The 17238-nt window shown below is 39.4% G+C and overlaps 1 protein-coding gene across 4 annotated transcripts; it reads right to left on the bottom strand.

Moving 5' to 3' along the window:
- LOC18783347 (G-type lectin S-receptor-like serine/threonine-protein kinase At2g19130) lies at positions 8066 to 11053 on the bottom strand. 4 transcript variants are annotated; one of them, XM_020558932.1, is made up of 3 exons: positions 10799 to 11051; positions 10031 to 10763; positions 8066 to 9922 (listed from the first exon to the last, which is right to left on the bottom strand). In XM_020558932.1, the coding sequence occupies exons 2-3, from the start codon at positions 10722 to 10724 to the stop codon at positions 8211 to 8213; spliced, it is 2406 nt and encodes an 801-aa protein (XP_020414521.1). In that variant the 5' UTR covers positions 10725 to 10763; positions 10799 to 11051; the 3' UTR covers positions 8066 to 8210. The 4 variants fall into 4 exon arrangements, with proteins under 4 accessions (XP_020414521.1, XP_020414523.1, XP_020414520.1 ...); XM_020558934.1 differs by having other exon boundaries at positions 8066 to 10228; positions 10556 to 10763; positions 10799 to 11048; XM_020558931.1 differs by having other exon boundaries at positions 8066 to 10763; positions 10799 to 11053.

The raw sequence follows: 17238 nt of genomic DNA, 5'->3' as shown, positions 1-17238 counted from the left end.
GTATGAGGGTTAATTCCTCATCATACTTTAAGTAAAAGTAAATGTGCGATAAAATAAATTACTTGCTATATGAACGTTAATTCCGCACCATATCTTAAATAAAATTAAATGTGCGGTAAAGTAAATTCATAAAGTATGAGGGTTAATTCCTCATCATACTTTAAGTAAAAGTAAATTTGCGATAAAGTAAACGTGCTTGTATGGGCACTAATTTTGCTCCATACATTTAAATAAAAGTAAAGGCGTGGACGATAAACCCGCACCACCCTTTTAAATAAATACTGTTGTATGAGTAATAAACCTACACCATACAGTAAATAAAATAAATATGGGGTTAAAACCACCACCGAATAAAATAAGAAAAATGTTAGTATTAGTAACGGTCTCCCACTGATAATATGTTTAGTATTACCAAGGGTCCATTTTTGTTAGTGGTTAGTAATAGAAAAGTGAATAGATATAGCATATTATATTATCATCAACTTTTCATATATATATACAATGGTTAGTAGTATAAATAATAGTGCAACACAAAAATTATACCTGAGAGCTTCTCGTGCTGATAACGTGTTGTAAAATAACTGGGATATGTGCGAATATTGAGCTGCACGTAAAGTAGATGAGACACAGTATTTAACGAGGTTCGGCTATGCCTACGTCCCCGGAGAGCAGCAGTAGTAACTTTTCCACTATGTAAAATAATAGGGCTACAACTTTAGTGTTTACAATATGTATGGCTCACTCAATTAAGGGGAGAAATCATTATGTCTCCATTAGAAGCCTTTTACTTTGCCTATAAATAGGCTTGCTCATTCACTTGTAAAACACACCAAAATGAAGAGAAGAATGAGTGAGGAAAGAAAGAAAGGAAGAGAAGGAAGAAAGAGGGTGAGTGAGTTGAGAGGAAGAGAGCAAGAGAGAAATTCTCCAAGAGAGAAAATTGAGTGAGCCATACATATTGTAAACACTAAAGTTGTAGCCCTATTATTTTACATAGTGGAAAAGTTACTACTGCTGCTCTCCGGGGATGTAGGCATAGCCGAACCTCGTTAAATACTGTGTCTCATCTACTTTACGTGCAGCTCAATATTCGCACATATCCCAGTTATTTTACAACACATGAGACTTTATAGCTATTATCCAGCTTCATTTTAATTGACATTTTGATAGCTGCCAACTAGCTCGAAAGTAAAAGGCCGTTCTTGTCTAGGTCCTCAAACGCCTCACTCACAGTGAAAGACAAACTCATCTTGCCTTCCCCATTTCGGCCCAAATGAATCGTTGGCTTCTTGTCCAGCAGCTACAATCCACCAACCTCTCTCTTCGAAGTTTCAACTCAAATCCAATGAGCCCATTACAAAAGTATTTGTACGCTTCTGATTTTTCCTTCTCAGAATTTACCTTCAAATCCAATGTGACTAAACCAATAACGACATAAAGTTTGCTAGGTTAATAAGGGTATATCAAGAAAAATCTTATTGACTATTGTTTCTCTCTCATAATAATGTTATCAAATAAATAAAAAATAAAGAATTAACTATAGTTAAACCCATGGACATGTGTCAACTTTTGGAAGGGGTGGTGAGGGTACACCTAGGGTTAAGGTGGTGAGCAAAAATGCACCCTTCCAACACTCGCCCTCAAGTTGGAGAGTGAATGTTTTGAAGTCCCAACTTGCGACTTAAGTAATTGAAGGCATCTCCTCCTAAGGCCTTCATAAATATATCTGCCAGCTCATCTTGTAAAGAAATATAGGAAGGAGAAATTACATATGCTCGCAGTTTCTCTCTCACAATGTGACAATCAATTTCAATGTGCTTCGTTCTTTCGTGGAAAACTGGATTTGCAGCTATATGTAGTGCAGCTTGATTGTCACAATGCAAAAATGCAGGACCTTCTGTGTAACTCTTAAGTCTCGCAATATATAGCGTGCAACCATGTAATCTCAAGATATGTGATTGCCATGGCCCTGTACTCTACTTCTGCAGATGATTGAGCAACAGTTGACTGTTTCTTTGATTTCCATGAGATAAGAGAATTTCCTAGAAAAACACAACAACTTGTTGTTGATCCCCTTGTTGTTGGACAACCTGCATGATTTGAATCGCAATAAGCTCTCAACTGAAGGTTGTTCATAGCCGGGAAAAACAAACCTTGACCAGGCGTGCCTTTAATGAATTTAAAACACGAAGTACGGCCTCCATATGTGGTTTTCTGGGTTGGTGCATGAACGGACTCAAAATTTGAACATGATAAATAATGTCTGGCCTTGTGACAGTAAGATAAATTAATCTTCCTACCAACCTCTTATATCTCATCGGATCATTAAGAAGATCACCATATGTGGGTTTCAATTTCACATTTTGCTCCATTGGGAATTTTTCTGGTCGTGCACTTGTCAAGCATGCATCTTGTAAAATGTCTAAGGAATATTTCCTTTGTGACATAAAAAGACCTTTCTTAGATCGGAAAAATTCAATGCCCCAAAAATACTTCAAGTCACCAAGGTCCTTGATGCGAAACTGTTTGAGAAGGAAAGATTTAAGACGTTTCATTTCTTGACGATTATTGCCTGTAATGAGAATATCATCAACATATATGAGCACATTTGTTATAAAAATCTCCATTAAGAGAATAGTTAGCCATATATTGTTGAAAACCTGCTTTCTTAATAGTATGGGAAATTTTGGAGAACCAAGTATGAGATGCCTGTTTAAGCCCATAAATAGACTTATTTAGTTGATACAATAGATTCTCCCCATGTCGGCAAAGACCAGAAGGAGGGACCATATAGACCTCATCCTGTAAGTCACCATGGATAAAGGCATTCTAAACATCAAGTTGGTGAATAAACCAATTACGAGCAGTAACAACAGATAAAAGGCAGCAGAGAGTAGTAATCTTAGCAGTAGGGGAGAAAGTCTCACTGTAATCAACATCCTCAATTTGGGTGTAGCCTTTGGCGACGAGGCAAGCCTTGTAGCGCTCAATAGAGCCATATGAATTGTATTTAATTTTATAAACCCATTTGCAGCCAATGAGTTTGTGACCAGGCGGTAAAGGAACAAGTGTCCAAGTACGATTGAGTTGCAATGCATCCAACTCGGCTTTCATGGTAAGTTGCCAATGGGGATCAGAAGCAGCTTGAGCATAATTAATAAGCTCGCAGGTTCATAAAACATTAGCAAAAAAAGCACGATGCGAAGGAGAAAGACGATGATAGGAAATAAAATTAGATAAAGGATGACGAGTACCTGAAGAAGGGGTTGGCCCCAAGGAGGATGACAAGTCAGGGGAGGTAGAAGAGAAGCTCATAAAATAATCATTTTGCCAACACGGTGGGTGCGTCGAACGAGTGGAGTGTCGTGGAGGTTGTGGGTTCTGGGCATCAAGTGGATAAGGAAGAATTGGGTTAGCAGTAAATGGGGGGACTGCATCTGTGGGCACAGTAAGGTTGGGAGGAGAAAGAGGCCCAGCACGAGCTGGGGATGAGGGGGACAGTGGGCTAAACACGGGCCCAATATCTAAAGGAGGGAGACTAGATGTTGGAATGGGAGAACCAAGTGGCGGAGTGGGTTCGGGAAGGTAGGTTTGTAGAAGTGGAGTGGGATCGGGTAGATGGCTTTGTGTAGGTGTAGTGGGATCAAGGTAGATGGATTTGTGCAGGTGTAGGTGATGGAGTGGTACTAGGTGGGGAAAAAAATGTATCATATGGATATGGTACAAGTAAAACCGATTGGGGGAGAGAGCTAGTTGGGGTGTTTTGGTGGGATTGAAAAGGAAAAATATTTTCAAAAAATTTGACGTCCTGACTCACAAAATTTTTTTTAGTGTTAAGATCATAAAGTTTGTAACCCTTTTGCCCCGTAAGGTAACTCAGAAAAATACAACGATGTGCCCGAGGGTCAAATTTGTGAGTGGGATGGACGTTGGTGGTGTAACACAAGCAGCCAAAAACACGAAGGTGATTAAGATGTGGTAATTTGTGATAAAGCAGTTCAAAAAGGGATTTATCAGACAATAAGGGTGTGGGTAAACGATTGATTAAATACACAGCAGTCAAAACATAGTCACCCCAAAAAGACAAGGGAATATGCGATTGAAAGCACAAAGCACGGGCAACGTTAAGGATGTGCCGGTGTTTACGTTCAACTACACCATTTTGTTCAAGTGTATAAACACAGAAGCATTGAAATTCAACCCCGTAGGAGACAAAAAAAAATACTTCAAAGAAAAAAATTCATAACCATTATCTGTACGAAGGGTTTTGATAGTGGCATTAAATTGATTTTGACCAAGGCAAAAAAGGATTTAAGCAAGGTTTGTGTTTCAGATTAAGTGACATCAAAAACACCCAAGTGCATCGAGTAAAATCATCCACAATGGTAAGAAAGTAACGTGCACCAGTATGTGAGTAAACGTGGTGTGGACCCAAATATCACAATGTAACAATTCAAATAGTGAAGAAGTTGATGTTCTAGTTAAGGAAAAGGGAATCCGAGTTTGTTTGGCCATAGGATAGACAGTGCAAGAATGGTCAAATGAAGAAGATATAAAGAGAAAAGATTTAGATGACAACTGAAGGCGAGCAGAGGAAGGATGTCCAAGACGATGATGCCATATGGTGGATGCGTGTGTGACATGACAAGAGACAAGTGCTTTGGTCAACAACGACATATGATATAGGCCTCCATTTTGTTTACCCCAACCAATCATCTTCCTCGTAGCCAAGTCTTGAATAACACAAAAATCAGGAAAGAGAATTATACAACAATGAAGAGATTTGGTGAGTTTGCTAGCAAACATTAAATTTAAACAAAAAGTAGGGACATGAAGAACATGTTCTAGGGTGATGTCTTTATTAAAAAGAATTGTGCCTGTGGAATCAATAGGAAGAGGAATTGTTATGAATAAAAAGGGAAGAGTCGGATGTGATGTGATGTGATTCGTAGCTCCATTGTCAATAATCCAAGAGTTAGAAAAAATGGAATTAACAGACAGAGTGTGAGAAGTGTGAAATCGACCTGCTGCACTATAAAAAGAATTTGGGTTTTCAGAGGGAAGTTGGGACAAATTTACCATGGTAGCAGAGAGTTGTTTGCATTGTTCTCCTGAGAGGCCAGCAAAGACGTTGAGGATGGGCCCCAAATGAGAGAAAGGGACTGTTTGAGAAAGGGCTGCTGGAAGACTTGTGTTGACCCAATGTGCTGAAAAATTGCAGCATGTTTATTGCTATCACGTGGCTGCTGTGGATGATTCCCAGCAAGGACACTGGAATTGTCCATGGTGAAGACAAGGGAGTGAAACCCTCAAAAGTTTCAAAAGAAAATAAAAATGTAAATCACGAGCCAATGGATTGGTGCTCTAATATCATGTAAAGAATAAAATAGATGGAATAATAGTTCGGTTATTGATATGCTACTGTACATAATACTATCATTTATATACTAGGTTTACAATCTCCTATACAATCCGGATTTAACCTGTAAACCCTTGGGGTCTAATATAGGAAAGACAATTACAATATTTATAATCCTGTTGTAAATAATATTGGTGAAGCCCACATAAAGAGAAATGATGGAAAAAAAATGATGGTGTTGAGTATGGTAGTCAAAAGGAAAAATGATGGTGTTAGAAAAGAAGGAAGATTAGTCAAAAGATGAAATTATAATGTTGGGGAGAAATCATTATGTCTCCATTAGAAGTCTTTTACTTTGCCTATAAATAGGCTTGCTCATTCACTTGTAAGATACACCAAAATGAAGAGAAGAATGAGTGAGGAAAGAAAGAAAGGAAGAGAAGGAAGAAAGAGGGTGAGTAAGTAGAGAGAAAAATAGAGTGGAGAGAAATTTCTCCAAGAGAGATAAATTAGTGAGCCACATATATTGTAAACACTAAAGTTGTAGCCTTATTATTTTACATAGTGGAAAAGCTACTACTGCTGCTCTCCGGGGACGTAGGCATAGCCGAACCTCGTTGAATACTGTGTCTCATTTACTTTACGTGCAGCTCAATATTCGCACATATCTCAGTAATTTTATAACAAATCCTTCAATTTTACAAGATTTTATTTCCAACACGCGTATGACTTAATTAATCCAAAACATACAGACATGTCATTATCAGTTCCTCCCGGCAATATTGGTTGCATTTACATCAATTCACAAATAATAGGAACATAAACATTATCTCTCCGCTGACCTAAGGACATGAGGCCAATTAAACATCCATGTCCTAAGGACAAACGATACAGAAAATTGTTCATTCAAAGACATGAGGGGCCAATTTATCTGATTCAAACTAGTAGTTTAGACTATCCCTTTGTCACGAAAAAAAAAAAGTAATTTGTCGCATCATGTCCCTCACTGAGCCATCATCCTCCATTATAAATCAATACTTAAAAGGATGTTTAAACCTTCATGAGCATTGTTGATTTTAATAAGGATGCATGACAAAGCAAGCAACACTCTCCAACCTCCAAACCAGAACCCTCTCCGTATTAAAATAGAAATCAACCTCTTTTTTTTTTTTTTTTTTTTGGTGTGGACAATGAACCCACCACCGTCCGTACACATCCAACCTTCCTCCTCCAGCTTCCCGCTAACCAGGGCACCCCCAACAGCCTCCGGCGGGGACCAGCGGAATTAGGTCGCGATCGCCGTCTATTTAAGCGAGGAGAGGGCCTTCGCGGTCCAATGGGCTATACAGAACTACCTCCGGCCCGGGGACTCCGTCGTCCTCCTCCACGTGCTCCCCACGAGCGTCCTCTACGGCGCCGAGTGGGCGTCAGTCGACCCCAATCTCCCCAACGACGCCGTTTCCTCCTCAGAGTTTATATCCATGACTTGCAACATGATGATCATTGTAAAACATTCTTTTGGCTGTATCTCTATTCTTGTAATGGTGCATGCCAAAAGGAACCTGTGAAAATTCTTTTTTAAATATGAAACAAACTTATCATGCAACCCAAAGAAGTTCAAACTCTGTTGAGAAGCAACCCATTGTGGTGCTTCACCCAATACTCTCCGGGGCGTTCTCCCATAAGCACCACTGTTGTGTCCAGAAAAAACCAATGCATTAGCTTCCAAACTTTTACCAAGCTCAACCCAGTCACTATTCTCTACAGCTGGATATCTGTAACTTGGTTGTTCCTTCACCAGTGGTTTTGTCTTAAATCTTAGCTAACTTCTTAGCTAACTTCCCTTTCTTCCTATTCCATTTCTTCTTCTTCTCTTAAATCTTTCCATCTGGATTTTCCGTACATAAAGATATAGGATTATCCGTACATAAAATTTCCCCTTTCTGGTTCATCGCCTTTCCGTTCATATTCTTTAGACGAATCTAATCACACACCAAGAGGGTACACAAAAGAAGAAGAAGGGTTCATTCCATCCTCAAGAAACTTGAACATAGCAATTCAATCTCATCCAAAGAAACCCTAACATACCCAACTTATATGTGGTCTACTTTTCAAGGAAAAATCCAATCTTTTTAAGTAAAATTCATAGAAAGTAAAGGGAGAAATACAACAAGAGCCACAGAAGATTGAAGGAAAACTATTTTCTGTCGATTATATTTGTAATGAAAAAGAAAATCATAATAGTTGCAGAGAGAGTACCTGAGAGAGAAAGAAGAAGGCGCGTAACGGGAACGAATTTGAAAAGCAAAAATTAATAGTTGGGTTCTTTTTTGGGGTTTAACGGTTGATTAAGGTTTTGTATGTTTGCCATCTGTTTGCTACGCTGTCGTTTTTGCTCTATCCATTTTATGTAGAGGAATAAAAAATGATGGCACAATCTTGCAATTCTTTCATCAAACTTCCTTAATTTTTCTCTAATCTCTTTCAAGAAGAGCAACCTTCAAATATTTAATTTCACAAAATACGAGCATATCTCAAGAGTGACAAACTCTCATTTTGATTATATTTGAGTCTAGCCGTTAAATCGTCTATTTATGTGGTTCAATTGAAACACACTCGAGAATGGTTCAATTATAATTTTCAGTCCAATTTTCATTTGTGCAAATGAAGCTTTTCAAATAGAAACAGCAATTTTATCTCCAAGGACTTTGTTCTGAAGCAAGGCTCTTGGAATATATATAAACAATAATACAATTATCATACCAAATCAAAAGAAACTATATAAAAATATATAATACAAATGACAATTACTTAGAAGGCTCAAACCAAATGACCAAATGGAAAAGGCACATCAAGTGTTTATTTGACGCTCTTCTTCAGATCTCTTGGAGATGGTTGAAGATGTGGTGCTCTTGGTCTGAGAGGAAGCTGTTGAAGTGTTATTGCTCCTTTGATGTGAACTCTGGCTTGAGGATGACTCAGTGAAGAAGATTATGTGCTCCTGGTCGTCTCCAAGGAATTGGAGAGATCTTGGTATTGGTGGCAAGTTGACATCTGAAACTCCCTCAAGGATTTGGACCACCTGGCCCATTGATGGCCTATGAGCCTCATCATCTTGAACACACCAGCAAGCAACTCTACAAATCCTTGTGAGCTCTTGTACATCAGCATTTCCATCTAGTCTGGGGTCTAATAGGCTCAGCACATCAGTTTCTGCAGTGCTTATCTGGCTAGCAGCCCAACTTGGGAAGAATCTAACTTTGCCATCTTCAGATTGCTCAGAGTTTCTTCGTCCCGACACGAATTCAAACAGCATCATTCCATAGCTGTAAACATCAGCTTTCATTGTTATTGCCACTCCTGAAATCCACTCTGGTGCAAGATAGCCTCTTGTCCCTCTTATGGTTGTCAGGACCCGGCTGAACTCTCTTCCAACAAGCTTTGCAAGGCCAAAGTCTGCCACTTTTGGACCAAGTTCATTATCTACAAGAATGTTTTCTGGCTTTATGTCACAATGTATGATGCAATCTCTGCATTTCAAATGAAGATAAGCCAACCCTCTTGCTGTCCCTAGAGCAATTTGGTACCTTGTTTTCCAATCCAAAACATTTGGACGCGTATCATGGAAAAGGTGAGAATCCAATGATCCATTCGGCATGTAATCATAGACCAACATCCTTTTTGTACCTTCAGAGCAGAACCCGCGAAGCCGGACAAGATTGACATGTTGAATTGTCCCTATTGTGCTCACTTCAGTTCTGAATTGCTTCTCTCCTTGGTTGACACTTTCAAGCTTCTTTACTGCTATGACAGATGAATCAGGCAGGGTCCCTTTGAAAACAGAACCAAAGCCTCCTCCCCCCAATTTTTCTGAGAAGTTCTTTGTTGCATCTTGCAGATCTCTGTACCCAAAGGCCACCAATGAACCCTCTACTGCTTTTCCCGTTCCAGTCACTCTCTTCCTTTGTCTCAAGATTACAACCACAATAAGGCCTAAGAGAATTGCTATTCCAGCAGCTGAGCCTGCCACAACACCAATAATCAATCCCTTATTGCTTTTAGGACTCTTAAACTCTGAAGCTGCAAGTCTGAGGTACAAAGTTATTCCCTGACTATCACTTGATGTGATTTCTTGCAGATTGAAGAGGTCTCCTATCCAAATTGAACATCCACTGCTATTATAAGCATAAGCAGTGCAAGAGCAATTATTTAAGCAGATTGATTCACATCCAGCAATAGTCTCAACCTTCACAGACTGCTCATTTTCAGGCAATGACATCCCAGGCTTTTTCAGAAACTGGTCTTGCTTCCCGTCAGCACTAGTAGCATTCTCACAATGCAGAGGGGTTTTTCTTTTACACCCACCAGAATAAGCCTGCAAATTCCAATCCCTCTGCAACTTTGGCTCAAAACCTGTCAAACAATTACAGGAGACCGGGTTTACCTCGTTGCAACTGCCGAATGCCCCGCATAAATCATAAACATCACATCGCTTTCCTGGTTTGCTCCAAAAAAAATTCCACTTGCCAGGATTCTCCAACCATGTGTGTTGCTGAATCTGCCCTGAGGTATGCACCACGAATCGAGATATTATCTGAGTATTATAAATAGAATAGGTGAAATAACTTTCGTTTTTGTTTTTAACAAAGCTGAAATTGTAGAAATAGTTACGATTCATCTCAGGAACCCCGCTGAAAATACGTGACTTTTCATCCCATGCTCCACTGCTCCAATACTGTCTAGACCTATTCCAAAGTAAGCGATATGCATTACTTCCATTGGGGTCAAGCTCAAGAGTGAAAAGACCTGGTGCAGGATCCTCTGAACTCTTCCATGAAGTGGTGACACTGTTGAATCCAATTCTAGCTCCTGGTAGCCATGTATGAGTTGGATGATCAAAGCTTTGCCACAAAGGCTCTGATGTATTAGCATTAGACCCAGCATTTCTTAAGACAAGGTTTCCACTATCTAAAAGAACTGCTTCTGCAGAACCTGAGTTGGCGGTGGAGGCTAAATATGTGGACCAAATTGGAGTGTTGGACTCATTAAAAAGAACTAAATTACCATCTGTGATCCTCAAGACTGAAGAAAATCTATCAGAAACTGGTGTTTCCCTATTTGCCACCCAAACTATGGTCTCCAAAGATACTAGTCGTTTAGAGTACCACATGCCTATGTAGTAGTTTGAAGAATTACCTGGTTTGAAGAAACCCAGCTCAAAAACCTTTTCTGCAGAGAGAATAGTTTGATCGCCAGAGAGAGATTGGTTTGCAGTGATGGTGTCAACTGCAAGGCAAACATGGGTTTTGAGATGTAGGCATAAGCAAAGCAAAAGCACCAAACTTTGTTTGGTTTTGGCATCCATGGCTGCACAAAACCAATTTGCAGACAAGTTCTAGATAATGTATTGCACCAATTTGCAGACAAGTTCTAGATAATGTATTGCACCAAGAACTTAAACTTTAAAGAAAGGAGAGAGAGAGAGAGAGAGAGAGAGAGAGAGAGAGAGGGAGAGAGAGCGGACTTGAATTTCTGTTCTACCCCATGGTTTGGGTCATTTGGTGGAGATTGGACTTGGGCAGCTGTGCGGCAAAGTCATCATCGTGCCATTGCAGGCAGAAGAGTTTATCTTTGAGTTTTTGCCACAAATGGCGCGATGATATTTTGTCGCATACAGGTCTGCATGTAAAATTTTGTCACCTTTGGAGAAACTCAGGTCATGTGGTCAACCAACCATGCAATAAATTGGACCACAAAACCATGTATGAACAGAGTTTGATGCCATTTGTAGCTTTGTCAGCCGCAACGGACCAAGTCAATCAATCTGCGTTTCAATTGTTTCATTATTATGGTAATATAGAAATGAGCCGCGCCTTACTTACGTTTGAGCAAATTTGTGTGCCTTCTTCAACAGTCAACAAGAATTCAGTCATGACCAATTCTACTATCTACCCACCAACAGATCAATAAAAAGTTTGAAACTTGGACTCATTAGCTAGATTTTCCTTTTATTTTGCCGTGTTGGAAATGTTGGCGTGACTTGTGGACTATTGACTTACTTTCCTTACACACCAAGAATTCCTATTATAATTGTAATTGATTTACTTTAATTTATGATTTCTTACTGTAAATAGATTTAGGAATTTATTATTGACTTGCCCATTCATGTTTCGTTGTATTATAAATATGACCTCCTACAAGGAGAAGAATATACAGAAAATTCTCACAAACAAATATTCTCTCATAATTTTCTTATTTTAACATGGTATCAAAGCGGCGATCTTGGGTTTGCTGACTCTAGTTTCTAAGCCCTAGCAGCTATCATGGGGGAGGATGACTCTTCTAATCCTCATGGCGGTAGCACCATTGCTTCCTCCTCTCATTCAACCAACCATAGCCGAGTTGAGTGCCCAAGTGGCTCAACTAATGAAGATGTAGACTCAGACCTCGAACCTGATCCTAAATCAGGATCCTACCAAGACGACCCTGAACTTGACTCAGACGACGACCCCGAACTCGAATCAGACGATGACCTTGAACCCGAATCAGACGATGATTCCGATGACGATTACCTATGAAGCTTCCGCTACACAAATTGGCATAAAGTTGAATGGCACCAACTATGCCCTATGGTCCCAAGTTGTCGAGTTGTATATCTCTAGCAAAGACAAATTGGGATATATTAATGGGGATCTTCCACAACCTCTTTCGATTGCTCCAACATTTCCCCACTGGCGCACCAAGAACTCTATTGTGAAGGGATGGCCATCAATTCTCTGGAGCAGAGCTTGATTGGAAATTTCATTCGTTTTCCGATGGCAAAAGCAGAGTGGGATGCAATTACCACAACTTACTATGATGGCACTAACACCTCTCAGGTTTATGATCTGAAACGACGAGTCTCCCGTATGCGACAAGCTGGCAGTTCCATTGAAACCTATTACAATACTCTCCAAAGCTTATGGAGAGATTGATTTCCGTCGTCCAAATATGATGGAGTATGAAAGTGATATCAAGTGCTATAATGATATTCTGCAAGAAGATCGAGTTTACATATTTTTGGATGGCCTTGATGATCGTCTTGATAAGGCCCGAAGTGATATTCTTCACATAACTCCATTCTCTACTGTGATGCAAGCATATGCCTATGTCCGCTGTGAAGATGTTCGACAAGCTGTGATGATGGGTTCATCTGCACCCACTGGCGCTGGCTTAGCGGCCAAGAGTGCACCTCAATCAGGTCCTCCTACTCGTGCCGAACTGCCTCAGAATTCCTCTACTGTGGCCCACCTTTAAATCCAGTCATATGCTACTGCTGCTGGTGCGCCACCTTCTAAACCCATCCCACCTTCCCGTCCCAAGGCTCCGACTAATGGAAGTGGTTGCACGCACTGTGGCAACCCTAAACATACCCACGACACCTGTTTTAAGCTGAATGGTTATCCTGATTGGTCGGAAGACCTATGCGCTCGCAAGCTCAGAGAAACTGCTAGTAGTTCCGGCCGTGCTGCTCTTATCTCTACCGAACCCCAATTAGCCTTGTTTTCGCAGGTAGACCCTACTGATAGTCCCGCGCTTTCGAATGTCTCAGGTAACTGTGGTTATGTATTTCATACTTCTGATCTATGAGATACTACTAGTTGGATAATTAATTCTGGTGCCATTGATCATATGACTTTTGATCGGAATTATTTTTTGCACACCACTACACCCTGCGGCACAAGTATTGCCAATGCGAATGGAGTTACCTATCTTGTGACAGGGGCCGGCACTGTCGCCCTTTCACCTTCTCTGTCCCTTTTCAATACTCTACTCGTTCCATCTTGTCCAATAAATTAACGTCTGTGAGCCAGGCAACTGAACAACTAAATTGTTGTGCACTAATTTATCCTAATTTTTGTTAACCACAGGATATTCTCACGAAGGAGATCATTGGGCGTGGTACTAAAAGAGGGGGATTGTACTATGTGGATGACTTCAGTATGGGATGTGCCAACAGTGTAAAGCATCCGTCTGATGACAAGCACCAATAGATTTGGCTCTGGCACCGACGTTTGGGGCATCCATCTTTTGGTTATATGAGACACTTATTGCCCGAGTTCATTTCTGTATTTAAGGACTCACATTTTAAATGTGACACTTGCATTTTAGCCACGAGTCATAGAGCACCCTATCATTTAAGTATGAATAAAAGTATTATTCCTTTTGCTTTAATTCATTCTGATGTTTGGGAACCATCACTTATTTCTACTCATTCTGGTGTTCGTTAGTTTGTCATATTCGTAGATGATTGTATACAGATGACATGGCTTTATTTGATGAAAAATAAGAATGAAGTGTTTTTCATGTTCCAATCCTTTCACAAACAGATGGAAACACAGTTCAATGCTTGAATACAGATTCTTCCCTCTGACAATGATGGAGAATTTGTTAATCATGACTTTCAGACTTATTTCCGGACACATGGCATTATTCATGAGACAACTTGCCCCCAGACACCACAACAAAATGATACTGCCGAATGGAAGAATCATCATCTCCTTGAAACAGCCCGTGCTCTTCTCATTGTTGGCCATGTTCCTCATCATCACTTGGATGATATTGTCCATCTTATCAACCGCATGCCTTCTAGGTCTTGAATTTCAAAACTCCATTACAAGTGCTCGCGTAACACGGGCCTCTACCCTCTGTTTTGGTGCTTACCCTTTGCATTTGTGGCTGTGTGCCATTCGTTCATCTCCACAAAAATCAACGAAGCAAACTTGATCCATGTGCATTTCGTTGTGTTTTTTAGGTTATGCCACTCATCAGAAAGGCTATTGATGTTATCACCCCCATTCCCGGCGAACCTATGTCACTTTGGATGTCACCTTTCTAGAATTGGAGATGTTCTTCTATGACCCAACATCCAATTCTACTCTTCAGGGGGAGATACAGAGTGAAGAGCCCAATTGGAGCAGCTTGGAAAACGAAGATATTCATCTATGCACGAAGATTGCTCTCGGCCAAGAAACAATAACAATCGATTGTCCCGAGTCTGGTACGTGTGAATGATCTTTGCCAAACAACGATCGATCGCCTAACCCTTGTGAAGCTGTTTTTGATTCGAGTCATACTCCTACAAACAACTTAGGACAACAAGATGAAGACCTCCCTCTCACTCAATAGTACCAACGGACCAATCTCCTGAGAATATCTTTGAGGTAGCTACTCCTACTAGACTTGTGCATTTAGAGGATAAATCTATTGGATATCAATTACCTTTCAGGCAAAATTGTGGGAAGCCACCAAACAGTTATTCACCTGATATTGGCAAAACATCTAAGTATCCAATTGCAAATCATGTATCCACTGAGAAGCTGTCTGACCCACTCAAGGCTTTTGTGCATCAGTTGTCTGCTATCTATATTCCAACCAAGGTCTCTGAAACATTGAAAGATCCTAAGTGGGTCCAAGCTATAAAAGAGGAGTTGAATGCTCTTGAGAAAAATTAGACTTGGACATTGGAGACTATACCATGAGGAAAAAAGACTGTCGGATATAGATGAGTGTTTACTATAAAATACAATGCAGATGGATCTATTGAGCTATACAAGGCAAGACTTATGACAAAATGGTACACACAGACCTATGGTATAGACTATGAAGATATCTTTGCACCAGTTACAAAGTTAAACACCGTCAGAGTCTTATTGTTCCTTGTAGCTAATTTGGATTGGCCACTACACCAGTTTGATGTAAAGAATGCTTTTCTACATGGCAAACTCATAGAGGAGGTGTACATGGACATTCCTCCTAGATATAATACTACTCAGACTGGAACAGTATGCAGATTACGAAAAGCATTTTATGGATTGAAACAGTCACCACGTGCATGGTTTGGACGGTTCACCATGGTGGTTTCAAACAGTGCAACTCAGATCATACTATATTCTTGAAACACTGAAAAGAAAAAGTAACAACATTAATAATCTATGTTGATGAATTAATTATTACTGGGAATGATAAACAGGAAATATCACAGCTACAAGACTATTTGGCTACTGAGTTTGAGATGAAAGATCTAGGTGGACTCAAGTATTTCTTGGGAATTAAGGTGGCTCGATCGCAGCAAAGCATATTTCTCTCTCAAAGGAAATATGTCTTGGACTTGTTGACAGACACAAGAATGTTATATTGCAAACCTGCGGACACTCCTATTGTTCAGAATCATCATCTTAGAGAATATTCGGATCAAGTTCCAACTAACAAAGAAAGATACCAAAGGTTAGTGGGAAGATTGATCTATTTGTCACATACTCGACTAGACATTGCTTATACGGTGAGCGTTGTCAGTCAATTTATGCACTCTCCAAGTGAAGACCGCATGAATGCAGTTCTTCGGATACTTAGATATTTGAAGTCTGCACCTGGAAAAGGACTTATGTTTTCAAAGTATGGTCATCTGAATATTGATAGTTATTCAGATGTAGATTGGGCAGGTAATGTAACAGATAGAAAATTCACATCAGGTTACTTCACATTTGTGGGAGGTAATTTGGTGGCATAGAGGAGCAAGAAACAAAATGTAGTAGCTTTATCTAGTGCAGAAGCCGAGTTCAGAGGCATGACTAAAGGGATTTGTAAACTTACGTGGTTAAGAAAGTTGCTTACTGAACTTGGGTATAAACCTATATCCACAATGAATCTCTTTTGTGACAACAAGGCTGCTATAGCCATTGCACAAAATCTGGTTCAACATGATCGTACTAAACATATTAAGGTGGATCGACACTTTATCAAACAAAAGCTTGAGGCTAAAGTGTTTCAATTTCCTTTCGTGATATACGAGAATTAATTGGCGGATATTTTGACAAAGGTGATTTCCAGTAAAGCAATCCACAATTCACTAAATCAATTGGGCATTGACGACATCTATGCACCAATGTGAGGGCGAGTGTTGGCGTGACTTGTGGACTATTGACTTACTTTCCTTACACACTAAAAATTCCTATTATAATTGTAATTGATTTACTTTAATTCCTAATTTCCTACTGTAAATAGATTTAGGAATTTATTATTTACTTGCCTATTCAGGTTTTGTTGTATTATAAATATGACTTCTTACAAGGAGAAGAATACACAGAAAATTCCCACAAACAAATATTCTCCTATAGTTTTCATATTTTAGCAGGAAAAGCTACACAAATCACTTTCTTTGCTAGATTTAGGCCTCATCATTTGGCCCGCGGGCTCATGGGCAGATAGGGACCCGCTTGCCCCATCGAAAAAAAGCCTGACTCTCCTTGGGCTGGGCTAGACTTGGGCTTGGGTGTCTGAAGCCCAACTCGGCCTGATTAAGCCCAAGAAAGCCCCGTCCGGCCGGCCCACAAAAGCCCGGCCAGCTAGACCCGCATACATATATAATTATGTATAAATAAGAGTTTAGGTTTAGGATTATATCACTTAAATCACATATATAATTTGTTTCATTTCATTTACTTTTCTTTACTCATTCCTAGTTTATAATTGGATGATTAGCACATTAATTTATGTCAATTATTAATTCAACAATTTTATATATATATATATATATATATATAAGATGAACAACATATCACATCACCAAATATAATCATATCACGAAATATAATTGTACCACCAAATATAATCATGCTTTTCTTGAACACATCACCAAATATTTGCATATTTATTCATACCATCCTTTAAAAAAAATATTTTTTTGATACTTATTATTTTTTAAAACGTATTTCGATCTAATTATGTAATAATCTAAAAAATAATACTTGGTTTTATTATTTTTGTGAAAAATCTTATTAAATTGTGTGATTTATTGGGTGTTTTATGAATTTGATTTGATGTGAAAATATTGGAATTAA

This window comes from Prunus persica, chromosome G3, assembly GCF_000346465.2.
Source record: "Prunus persica cultivar Lovell chromosome G3, Prunus_persica_NCBIv2, whole genome shotgun sequence".
In the NCBI taxonomy this organism is placed as follows: domain Eukaryota; kingdom Viridiplantae; phylum Streptophyta; class Magnoliopsida; order Rosales; family Rosaceae; genus Prunus; species Prunus persica.
This window is presented reverse-complemented; position numbering and strand designations above follow the sequence as displayed.

What these genes read in the sequence shown, in the direction of transcription:
- LOC18783347 (XM_020558931.1), bottom strand. Translation starts at nt 10,724, where the DNA reads ATGGATGCCAAAACCAAACAAAGTTTGGTGCTTTTGCTTTGCTTATGC.